This window comes from Pipistrellus kuhlii, unplaced genomic scaffold, assembly GCF_014108245.1.
Source record: "Pipistrellus kuhlii isolate mPipKuh1 unplaced genomic scaffold, mPipKuh1.p scaffold_m20_p_15, whole genome shotgun sequence".
Classification (NCBI taxonomy): Eukaryota; Metazoa; Chordata; class Mammalia; order Chiroptera; family Vespertilionidae; genus Pipistrellus; species Pipistrellus kuhlii.
The window spans coordinates 16114448-16127728 of NW_023425460.1; the positions used below are offsets into that span (position 1 = coordinate 16114448).

At 31.4% G+C, this 13281-nt stretch overlaps 1 protein-coding gene across 1 annotated transcript in view; it reads left to right on the plus strand.

The window, feature by feature from the left end:
- RTKN2 (rhotekin 2) overlaps positions 1–13281 on the plus strand; it is a 65733-nt gene that overhangs the window by 13271 nt on the left and 39181 nt on the right. Inside the window, exons 3-5 of the mRNA XM_045581826.1 lie at positions 4079–4137; positions 9527–9580; positions 10928–11045. Of these exons, the coding sequence (XP_045437782.1) occupies positions 4079–4137; positions 9527–9580; positions 10928–11045 (231 nt within the window). The remainder of the gene's footprint in view (positions 1–4078; positions 4138–9526; positions 9581–10927; positions 11046–13281) is intronic.

Sequence of the window (13281 nt, forward strand, 5' to 3'; positions counted from 1 at the left end):
GTAGGTTGCAAGTGGAAACTGTATACTGCTGGTAGTTCTGCACGTTCAGTGTAATGTAACGTATTTTCGCCCTAAGTCGGAACCCACCTACATAAGCACCTATGTCACTCAAATGGAAACATACCCAGCAGTAATGAAGTGAAACAGTAAAAAAAAAATTTTTTAAAGATAGCAATTCCTGACCTTTAGTTGTGGTAAATAAATAATAAAAAACATAAAACACATATATACGTAAGTCAAAATGACAGAACTTTTTTTTTTTTTTTTTTTTAATAAATGGGAGATGGCAACGTAACCAGGAAACAATGTACGTAACCCGAGGACGGCCTTTATATTAAAGACATTACTGATTTTATTTCTTAAACGATATCATTTAGTGTCTGTTGAAAAGCATTTATGTCAAGGTTTGAAAGAGAAAACTCATCTCAATTTAAGATACTTCGAAGGTATTGATTTTACCACATAGTTTTAGAATGGTCTAAAAACCCATGTTAAGCGTATCAGTTTTCACTGATTTGCATTGGAGGTGAAGGATATTATAACTTGCTTTCAAATAATAGAATCCCATTTAGAATTCTTTTACTACTTCATTAAGACAATAGAGAATACTTTAACCATTGTGCTATTTCTCATCATAGCTTGTTAATTTTGGCAAAGAAATGCTATTTTACATTTTACAATATAGGGTAATCTGTAGTCAGTCAATTTTAATACAGATTTTTAAGCAACAAAGTGGCTGATTGGCACCCTCTGTTGGTCATTTTATTTACCTACAGGCAGCAATATAAAGTTTAGAAGTTTGTCTTTTACATTTTTATCTATCTTTTAAATTAGCACAAGTCTCAGCAAAATAATACTCTTAAGCTGGGTTTCTAAGAATAAGACTCACTATTATTTAGCTGTACTTTTGTTTGAGTAATTTTGTGGTTATTTGCTTTTTCCTCAGGCTGGCTCTCTAATTATAGCATTTAAGAATTGGCATTAACATTGCAGATTTTCCAAACAAGTATTTATTTAACTGTAGCAAACTATTAGCTACAGTAGCACATTATTAAACAGATAATGTTTAACAATTTCATTGTCAATTTGGATTAATTAGAAAATATTACATTTTAGCATTCTAAATAACAGTTTGAGGAGTTATTGAATTGAAAACCAAGCTTTAGAAAAATGAGGCTAAATTACTTTACTTCCTTTCTAATTCTTTTATTATGACAGTCTTAATTATTTTGTAAGATTACATAGTTAATTGAATTTATATTATAGTTTGATGATATTTGTACATAATAAATTTGTTGACTAGTCCTGGTAATACCTATGTAAGCAATTTATAATTATAGGGAAGAAAGCTATACTTTGCCAGGTGGCTGAATAGTTGGGAAGGGAAATTTTTTTGGGATAAATATTCAACAAGTTTGCTTTTGGTGGTTCTAGTATTTCAGAATATTACTTGCCTGCCAAAGCCTCAAGTTTAATCCAATTTAATAATAGCTAATGGATCTCAACTTGAGCATAATCTATGGCTTATTCCATAACACTCAAGTTACTTACAATATTAAAGCTTCCTTATATTTTTCATTGAAATAAATATTTTAAGAATTTATATTATTCATTGCTTATATAGAAGGTGTTTTCAGAAATATTACTTACAAATGCCAACCAACTATATGCATATTGTATTTCTTTTTCCAATTGAGGAAAGGGAGATTTGTTTTTGGACCTGTCAGTATATTATTTTCATCAAAATATAGTAGACTATTCAATTGAATTTTTCACTCTATGATGAAGTAATAAGCAAGTAAATGTTCTTCAACATGACAAACTAAACTCAAGTGTAAAATGTAGAACTTGACTCTTAAATTTGTGATTTAATGAAACATTATTATGAAATAATCAGTGAGTACTTCTATTTTCCACTAAGTGAATTTTCTATTTATATATATAAAAGCCCAGCAACCTAATTATGGTGGAACGACCGCAATGACCAGAACAACCATCGCTTTGATGTGCACTGACCACCAGGGGCAGACAATCAACGCAGGAGCTGCCCCCTGGTGGTCAGTGCAGAAGCCAGGCTTAAGACAGGCGAGCACAGTGGTGGTGGCGGGAGCCTCTCCTGCCTCTCCAGCATTGTTAAGGAGCAGACTAGTAAGCCAAGCGTTAAGGAGTCAGCAGGCAAGTGGTATGGAGCGAGCAGGCTGGCAGAAATGAAGGACTTGTATACATGCGTATAAGTACAACCAATGGACACAAAACTCTGGGGAGGGAGGGTATATATGGGAGAGGAGAGCAATGTTAAAATATGTGCACAGATAATAATTTAATAAATGTAAAAGAAAATGAAAAAAAAAAAAGGAGTGAGCAGGCGGGCAGTTACGAGTGATCAGGCAGGTGATTAGGGACAAGGGGTCCCGGATTGCGAAAAGGCGCAGGCTGGGCTGAGGGATAACCCCTCTCTTGTGCATGGATTTTGTGCATCAGGCCTCTAGTTTTACCATAAATACTGGTGTGATCATAAAAGATAGGATTCTGAGAATGTATGTCTTTAAGTATACTACATTACATTACTCTAGTTATACTAATTTGTGAGTCTATAAACACCATGTAAGTGTCCCATATAAGCTTATCAACTTAAGTACATTAGTAGATCATTTTAGCTTATATGAAGTTTATCTTACCTATAATAAAAAAAAATAAAGTAGGCTGTTATATTTTATTTTCAAATTTGGGCACATGACAATGAATATATGCAATCTTTTAAAACAAGCATCCTGAATGAAATGCAATGAGATGTAGTCATTCTCTTCTGAAAATTAGTTAGATATATTTTAAGCTCCCACCCACTGTTTCTATAAAAGCCTTCTTAGAAAATTAAACAGGCCCTGGGCAGGTAGCTCAGTAGGTTAGAGTGTCATTCTGCTACACCAATGTTGCAGGCTTGGCACATACAAGAATAAACCAGTATATACATAAATAAGTGGGAAAACAAATTTTTGTTTCTATCTCCTCCCCCTCCCTCCCTACCTCTCTCCTTCCCTCTTATCACTCTAAAACCAATAAATTACAAAAATAAAAAAAATTTAAACAGTATTCAACTGAAAAATTTCTCTTATAAATATTTGAAGTACCTGATTAAGTTAGCCAGCAGTTAATTAGCTAACCAATTTAAAAAATATAGACCAAGAAAAAGTGCAAAGAAGAATACTCTAGGAAATACTGCTCTAAAAATGGAATGCCAAACTCTAAATGTAGGATATTAGGAAATAGGAATATTAGAGAAATATTTAAGGATGGAACTGATTTGGTCTAATAGAAAATAACTATTTAAAAATATTGTTTTTTTAATGGTAATAGTATATTGTAAAGTCAGACCTGGAAGTGTTTTGTTACCCTAAGAATTTCCTTTGAGACTTTTTTCTATTGTCATGATATTTTCTACATTTTATTCTCTCTACAGAGCCATCCCTTCCTTTTTCCACCTTAGATAATTTATTATTTTAGTATATGCTTAGTTTTTTGGAATGTCAAAGAAATTAAATAGTATCTTACTGAATATAAATACACAACAGAGTAATTTTAAAAATTGTTATATTTTATAAGGATAAGGTACTCCTCAGCAGCAAGTTCATGGTTGAGAGGTTGTTAACTTTGTCAAGCAACTGTTATCTGTTAACTGTTATCTGTTAAACTAGAAATATAATTCATGTAATGGTGACCCAAGGTATTTTACTTTCTGGGACCTGGACAAATATTGTACATATTGTTTATAAATGTTAGTAATTACAAAAGGCTTTCATGGTAGCATAAGCCAGTATATAGTCATCAGGGAAGGAAGAGCTTATGTAAAAGTCAAAGGAAATAGTTCTGTATATTTACCTTAAAGCCAGCTTGCTGTTGACTAAACATCGTAAATTTGAGTCAGGTAGTTCATATTAACTGGAAGTCATTATTATCCATCGATGCATATTTGCTTTTCATATTTAGACATTAGAAAAGACCTTCTAATAAGCAATTGTTTGAACAATCTTTCGCAAAGATTTCACAAACTATCTTTCATTAGGTTTTTTTCTTTTGACAGTGATGTGAATTTTGAAAGTAAAGAACGAACAGCATGTAAAGGAAAGCTTGCTATATCAGGTAAGCTTTAGATGATTTTTATATTGCTGAATAAGTTTTATAAAGTAACTTTCTAGAGTTGGTGGGATTTTTAATTTCCTGTGTCCATTCTCTTCATTTTATTTTGCATACCTCTATCAGAATATTTGTTCTAAAACATTTTCACCATTATGCTTCACATTATAGAACTTTACAAACTGTTTCATATATATTACATATATTGTATAGTTTTCTTCTCAGTGCAGCTTTGTGAAATACGTAGGTAGTTCTCTTTTTCTTTAGACTCAAAGGTTAAATGATTTCCTGTTAGTGGTTGACTTGGGCTGCAGACTCAAGTCTTTTGACTCTCCATTCCTTTTCTGCTCAGAAGTTTCAATGTTTTTAATGTTTGTCTGGGCTAGAAGTTCCATGAGGGTTGGCACTATGGTTGCTTTGTTCATCTCTGTATACCCCGAAGCTAACACAGTTTTTGCACATGGTAATTGCTCGGTGACTATTGATTGGATGGATGATTGGTCTTCATTGCCCAAAGAATAAAGACCAAACTTTTCCCCCTGAGTTTTTTATTCTGACTCAACTATTTTTCTAGCCATATTTTCTACTATTCCTATCCATAAGCTGTCTGCTTTAGCAAGACATGTCTCTCCTCATGCTTCTGACACTCAGCTCTCAAAATAACAATACTGTCTTCAGGATCTGTTTGCTCATCTATAAAGTCTTCTCTGTTATTACAGCTAGAAATGTTTCCTCTTGTCTGAATTCCTAATGCAGTTAGGAGACCCTTTACCACTAGATGGCACTTATGCTGTGTTGTCTCAGTTTCTCCAAACTGTTAAGGAAGCTAAAGACAATGGCTTGGCGATGCCACGGATTGAAGTGAATTCATGGCTGACTAGTGTGTACACTAGTTAGATAATGCACTGTGTACAAATACTGGAAACAGCAGACCCCCATTTGTCCTTAAGTAATAACTGGCCAAAAGCCTTCTTTTCTTAGCTCCAGGAACCTTGCTGCTGCATTTCAGGCCTTCTCACCCAAGGGATTTTTTTTTTTTTTTTTTTAGAAATGTTCTATGGATAATAAAAAATTCTCATATAGGAAGGATAGACCTGAATTTTACAGAGGATGTAATTGTTCTAAACCAGAGGAATTGCCTTCAGCAAAAAAATTTGTCAGAAAAAAAACACTGAACTATATAAAAATTAGTTGCTTGTTTTATAGTTATATATATTTGTGTTTTCATCTTTCTAATTATAAGACTAGAATAAAACATGTTTTATACCGCTTATATCCTTTTAATACCAAACATAGTACTTTTACATAGTTGTTGTTCACTAAATTTAAAATATTTTAATGTGATAGATAAAAAATATTGTAGATCTCAAAAGGGGATTTTCTAAAAATACTTAAACATAACCCTTCATTTCTTGCTCCTGATACAGTGCTACTCAGTACACAAATGAGATATATTAAATTGCTTTTGAATACTCAGGTGACATGACAGAGTTAATATCTGTTGTCATTTGATAATGGTTTATTGACCACAGCAATTCATGAAATGAGCCTTAACTGTACATTTAGAAGAATGCCTAAGCAAAAGCATATAAAGTAAGAGAAAAACTAGTGTCCTGACCACAGATACTCAAGTGTAGAAATTAAACTTATTTCTTCATGTGTTCCTTTTTTCCAAAAGATAATTTTAAATTAAATGAAGGAACCGAAAGTATCAGAAAATGGGATGCATGTGTAATTACTTTTCTTCCTTGCTTAACTTAATTATATCTCATCTGTATATTTGTAAAAACAAAGGAAATTAAAAACTAATTCACCTTTTTTTAAAAAATAATTTTTTTCTGAGATTGATTGCCTGTAGATACCTGGGTTTTTCATTTCCAGATTGACCACTCACTGGATAGATCTTTATAAAAGTTAAAAAGAATAATTGAGGTTTATTCTGATTATTTCTGCTAAACATGAAATAATTGCATTGTAGTTAAGTCTGAGCTCACTTGCTGGCTACTAATTCAGTGACTAAAGCCAAATCAGTATACAAAGTGCTTCAGTTTTTACTTTTGAAAAGTATGGGTAGACATCTAGAGCCTGGTAACATTACGTTAGCTATCCTATTATGACTCATTTTACCATTAAAAGGTCAATGAAGTCATTAAAAAAAAAAAAGACATAGGTTAAGAGCAATGTAAATTAAGATTGAGTCAACTATTTGCAAGAATCAAAAAGGAATTTCTAATATTTGAATCTGAATTAAGAAACCTAGGTGTTGGCTTATATATTTTTTTGTCATCTGACTTGACCACCTAGGAAATATATAAGTGTCCATCTTCTCCTCTTAAGGATCTAACATAGTGAAGCATGGGAAAGGGCAAGACTGACCCACAGGCTGTGGGTATATAGCAAAGGAAGTCAGGGTCCGTGTTCCTCCCAGGATAGTGTAAATAGTTAGAATAAGAACAGCTGTGAACAAGAACTGTTGTGAAATGAAATGAGTCAGCAATTGTGGTCAAAAGAAGCAGACTCTTTGACAGGACATTAGCCAAGTCAAAATTATAAAGCAATAAAGGCAATCCCATTAAAATCAAGAACAAAAAAACAATGTCTATTGTATCAGTATAATTTGACAGTTTTAGAAATTCTAGCTAAAATGGTAAGAATGAAATATGAAACTACTGAAAAGAGATAGATATATTCAATATTATATGAAGTTAGTAGATTGCAGACCTAGAAAATCTAAGAAATTTATTGAAATATTATTTGAATTAATTAAGAATTCAGTAAAAATAGCTGATTCAAGATAAATATACAAAAAGTGGCATAGATGCTCTTAAAACCAGCAATACATTGTAAGGATATATGATGGACAAAAAAAAAAACACACCACAACAAAATCTCCTTTACAATAAAAACATTAAAAAATCGACTACCCTCAAAAATAACCTTAATAAAAATGTGAGGGTAACTGTATAGTGCTACTCTGTAAAGACAGAATATTATAATGTTATCAGTTCCCAAATTAATTTGGACAATAGAATTATAGTAAAACATTTTGGAAAAGGAAATTTGACAAAATATTCTAAAATTCATACAAAGGAATTAGCAAGTAAGAGTAAGATGTTGCGGGAAGATGTGTTTGTAACAGCAAAGTAGATTATAAAGGTTCAGTGATTATAATAGTATGGTACTGATAGAAGATTTGTCACTAATAAATTATTCAAGTAGATCCATAAAGTATGTAGCCAAGGAACAGACACTTAGAATGACATATATGATAAAGATAGCAGCATTAAATCAGTAAAGAAAATAATACTATTAGATATAAATGGAGGTGCAACAATTATTTTTATAAGAATAATTATTTTTATATTTTTACCTCACTTAAATTCTCACATAGATTTACTAATTAACTTTTAAAAGTACATATTATAAATAATGTTAAAAAAGTTTAAAATACTATAAATTGGCCAGCTCAGTTACAAACAGATTCACTGAGCTGACCAATAAAATTTATTAACATTTTCTTGTTAATCAAGAAAATATAAATCTAAGCAATTAAATCCTGTCACTTGACTATTAAATTGGTAAACATATAAAAAATTACTATTCGATGAGCTGCATGTAAAGTGGTTAGCTTGACACATAGAGTTCAATTAGTAATCCTATATAATAAAACCCTAATATGATAAATGTCTGGTTGACTGGTCAGCCATTCAATCAATCAAGGCATAATATGCTAATGATATGCTAAGACCACTCAACCACTCGCTATGATGTGTACTGACCACCAGGGGGCAGACACTCTGACCAGTAGGTTAGATCACTCTTGCTGTCTGGCCAATGGGGACTGGGAAAGACTGGCCGGATAAACCCTGGAGCCCTCCTGCAGTCCTCCCCAGCTGGCCAATCTGCATCTCACTCTGGTCCCAATCATGCACTGATGGGGTCCCTTGACCTGGCTTGCACCCTCTCACAATCCAGGACCCTCGGGATGTTGAAGAGCCGGTTTTAGCCCAATCCTGCAGGCTAGGCTGAGGGACCCCACCAGTGCATGAATTCGTGCACTGGGCCTCTAGTATTTTTATAAAAACTGCTAGGGCAGCAGTGGGAAGGGCACTCATATATACCTGCCTGGTTAGGTAGATTACAGATGAAGGAGTTATTTAAAACTTTTATAGAAAGAAAATTAGAAATAGGCATTAAGAACCTTAAAAACTAAATTATAAGCAAATAAAAATCTAAGCAAAAGATAATGGAATCTAAAAGTGAAGCACAAGCCAAACAGCTTATTTCATAAAGATTTTTAATTATTTGAAAGTGGCATAATTATTAAAATATGCACATAAACATCTTAAATGTATTAGAAAGTATCTTAAACAAGTTTTCCACAAAGACTTGAGGTATTTATACAATTTTTGTACTTTGAGTAATTAAAACTAGCTATACTTTACAATTGAGATCTCAACTGTGCTATAGAACACTGTAGTTCACACATCTTAATCTATTTGGTAGAACCTTATCCTCTAATTTTGAAAATATATAAGAGCATAGGAATGTCAGAAAAAAATACTACTACTGGTACTATTAATCTAGTATTGAAAATACAGGGAAGAATGGAGGGAAGTAGGAAGGAAAAAGTTTGACTACATTACAGTTTTAGATTAACTTCTGGAATAAAGACCAGTATCACAATTACTTTAGAGTTTGAAGAATGTGTAAATGAGAGAATGAATCACTTTTAGAACACAAGACTTTTTTTCTTGGACTGAAAGAAGTAATGCATTCCTCTCTTTAGTTTTATTTTTTGAGAGAAATGCCGCAGTTTGTACCATGAATATACAAAGAGCTGCAAATTCTTTTGTTAGACAAGTTAAATCTTAATGGAGAGTTTGGATTTGTTTGTCAAGAGTTGGGCCTACCCCCAAAAACCAATGACCTTAGACAAGACACTTAATTTTCCTTTAAAGTTTGCATAGTGGGTAGATGTTCTGAAGTCTTTTCTACCTCTACTAGGCTATACATTTTGAAGTGTATCTCACTACTTTTGCTGCTACCCCCAGTAGTAATTCAACACTAGGGTGAATTTACAATTAGTAAACTATAATTTGCTTGCTTAAAAAAAAACAAACACATAAATCTCAAAATGAAGATGTTACAGCATAAGCTTATTAAAGACTTCACTTAATATATTTGAGCTACAGTTTTTAGTAAATTACATAAATATAACATTTTCTATATCTAATCTAAGCTGTTTCTTAAAGAAAATATTACCTGTGTTAGAATATTTAAATTACAAATTTTAATGGCTTCAATGGTCACAATCCATTATGGAATTCACAGGTTCATTTTACTCTAAGAAATTTACCAAAATCATTATCTGTCATTTCCCCTCTCTTTATAGATATTCGAATACCACTAATGTGGAAAGACTCTGATCACTTCAGCAATAAAGAACGTATGTATAACTGAAATTTGTAATTAAAAATTATTTTCAGTGTATAGAAAATTTATGTTAATGTTAGAAAAGACTGCTTCCACACTGAAATAAATTGATGACATTTGACAGAATAAGAAAAATGTTGCTGAACTGTGTTTTTTTTTTAATTTTTAGTATAAATATGCTGTAATTACTTGATACTAATTAAAATAATGCATATCTAATGTGATTTTAGTTGTTGATAGGAGCCTGTGCAAGGACAATATGTAATGAGTTGTAAGTGAAGGGAAATGTGGAACAAAAGAGAATGTTTAAGGAGTGAAGGTAAAGGCAACATTTCTTGTATTTCACCAGAAACTAGGACATATTTTCTGCCTTGTTTTGTTTCTTCAGATTATTTAACAGGATGTAAGAGAGAAAGATTTTTAGCTTGATCTGATTTTCTTTTTTTCCCCTTCAGCATTTTACAGCTTTATATAGTCTTCACAAATTCATGTGATGCTGAGGTCATGGAAATTAACCTCAAATGATTTCTAGCTGTTAGAGGCAAAGCAAAAAAGATATGATAATCCTTTATCTTTCTTGTCTATTGTGATAGCTTTCTTTGTTTCTCATATTTTAAAAACTGAATCATATTGAGCATAATTAGTTTTATATGAAGAATCCAAAATCAGGTTAGTATTTTGTTATTCAATTAGGAGATGTAATTTACTTTCCAAAAGAATACATGTGGGGATTAAGTACATCTTTCTGATTACTACAGAAAATAAGTTTTTCTGAAGAGCCATATTTTCTTAATAATGAGGACTTAGCCCTTTAATCTCCTAATACTTTTTAAACACATCACCAAATTAAAAGGCCCAGCAGCAATGTTTTTTGTGTCCACATGTCTACTTTTTATTGTTTTTGTGGTTTCCTCCCTTGCTGTTTGGTGGAAAATGTTTTGCTGTTATTAACGTGCCTGCTCTTAACCTTTTATAATAGAAAACATTTTTTTCTTAAATAAACTTGGAAACCAAAATGATAAAGGTAATAATAACATATGTAATAATAAAGTTGCTATTAATTAAAGCTTAAACAGTTTTCTGGGGATAAAATTTATGAGTTTGGTGATTGTTTTAGGCTGGCAAGAGGCTTATTTTTTAACTTTTTTATATTCCATAGTTTAGTTAATTGAATAAAATATTAATATATATTGACAGAACAGTCACTATAAAAAAGTTAAGGATTACAATGTACAGAAATAAGAATCTATTAACAAATACTTAAGCTAATGTTTTTTGTTTTCAAGTAGATTTTAGCATAATATAGGCATGATTTGTCACATGGATCATGGCTTTAAATGGTTTTGTTTTTTCTATCTAGAATCACAGCGCTATGCCATTTTTTGTTTATTCAAACTGGGAGCTGAAGTTTTTGATACTGACATGATAATTGTCGACAAAACAATCACAGATATTTGTTTTGAAAATGTAACCATATTGTAAGTATTTTTTTATCTTTAGAAAATAAAAGTAATCTAAAATTCTCCTTTTTTTTAAAGGAGGGTATAATTATTGAGTGTTTGGGTTATTTTTGTAGCATTAGATCTTTAAGTATTTACATTTATTTTAAAAATTACTTTATTCAAAAGAAGCCCATTTGGAATTTTCCAATTTAAAGTAAAATGGAAATCATGTAATATTATTAGAAATATTTTGACATTGATATTATTAATTTTTATAAATACTTGTAGTTTAATTATTAACTAAACTATGAATACAAGGGAATCTCATAACAATTCTTTATATAAAGTGAATTTGGGCATAAAACAGATTCTTATGTCTCATATAGGAGATTTAGTTACAAAAATACTAAACTAGTATTACAGCTTTCTTTATGAGATGTTCCTGAAATATGTGCCAGAGGAAAAGCACTTTAGTAAAATTTGAGATGTTCTTTTTCTTATGGTGGACTTCTTTCATGTACTCCAAAACAGTAAAAAATGGGTGATCCTCAGGGCTGTTTTTATTGCTTCTGCTCTTTTACAGGCTCATTTTATTGTGATCATAATACAGCACCAGGAAGAACTCCTTAGGTAGCCATAGATACCATTTTTAACTAACATAAGTCTTTGCTGGCCCTTTCCTAAGGTTCTGTGGGCCTAAATCAGCATGTGATTTGTAATTCTTTCAGGGTTTCAAAGACACTATCTTAATATGTAAATATCAGTAGCTTCTTAACTCTTAAAATAAAATCAGTATACATAGTTTTTGCCACATTCAGCTATCGAGGTATACAGTTGACATTTGAGAGTACAAGTTTTGCCACTCACATATCATAAAAAAAAAAAACACAGCAAAAAAAAAAAAAACTATTGCAACCATGTTTTGTGGCTTCTGTCCAGTGTCCCATAATTGTGTAGCACAGAGAATAAAATGCATTGTTCAGAGTTGTTAGCAGCAGCACAGGCTTTTTTATAAGCTTTATTGAGCCAAACAATTGATTTAGGATCTCTAAAATATCACCAAATGCTTATATAATTGAGACTAAAAAAACCATTGTTTGTTTTATCATAAAGACAAAAATCTTTTTTTTTTTCTGGGAAAGAACAATCTAAGTTACTTGGGAAGACAACATATGATTTATTCTTTTTAAAAAATTCTGTAAATATTTTAAATTGTTCTAAAAATAATAGCAGTCAAATGTTCTAAATGTTGTTTAAAAATGTGCTTTTTGTTATGGTTGTTTTTAATAAGTGTTCAATATTTATGAATCTCTGGTTTTCCTCTAAATATTGACATTTGTTAGTCATTACCAGGAATACTGTATGTTTAACAGTTGCCAAATAATAAACTTTGAAGATATCTGGAAATTATTCCTAGGATTTATGCAAACTTTGAATGGGACATTTAAATCTTAAAAAGGCTGCATTTTTACAATCTCTGAGACTGATGTATCATCTACAGGCAACATGTATTTGATGGACCTCTTTTGCAGTTTTAAGCATATTTTGTTAGTACCACCTCAGTCTTTTATGAGAAAGGTAGTTGATTGTGTCTGACAAAGGGCAAAGCCAATCTTAGTGTTTGCTAAAATTGCAAAATTTCTGCCTATTGGTATAATAAATATTTGAGTACCTTTTATGCTAGGTTAAAAATACAGAAATTAAGACAGCACTTGTCCTCAAGGAATTAATGCCTTGAGTATATCTCTTTACATCATTCTTTTGTTTGTTTTCCCCTATATAATAAAATATTGAAATGTTATTTTAGAGTTATTAGGCACAAAGCAGAATGGGTTTCAGTGGGGAGGTAGCAGCATGTGGTGAATGGACTGAACTATGAAAAAAGAAGTGAAAATTAAAGGTTTTAGCAGAAGAAACCTTTGTTTCCCCTTTTTTGTTTTCAAACATTTTTTCTTCTGGGGGAATAGTCATTTCAGAAATCACATGTATAATGTAAATACCTTAAATATAGCTGTATTATAGGAATGATAAGAAAAAGTAGCATTAGCAACAAAATGACTGGAACATTTTATTCTTTTTCTTTAAGTAATATGCCTGGACATACCGGTTAAATTGAATTAAGGTTGACCTACTTTAGAAGCTGGTAGCTCTAGAAGTTTCAGTGACTCTTTCAGGTCATTTAGATACTAAATATACACTGGGAGATTCTGAATCATTAACATATATGAACATAAACCTATATGCTGATTTTAAATGTATGAAAATATCAAAG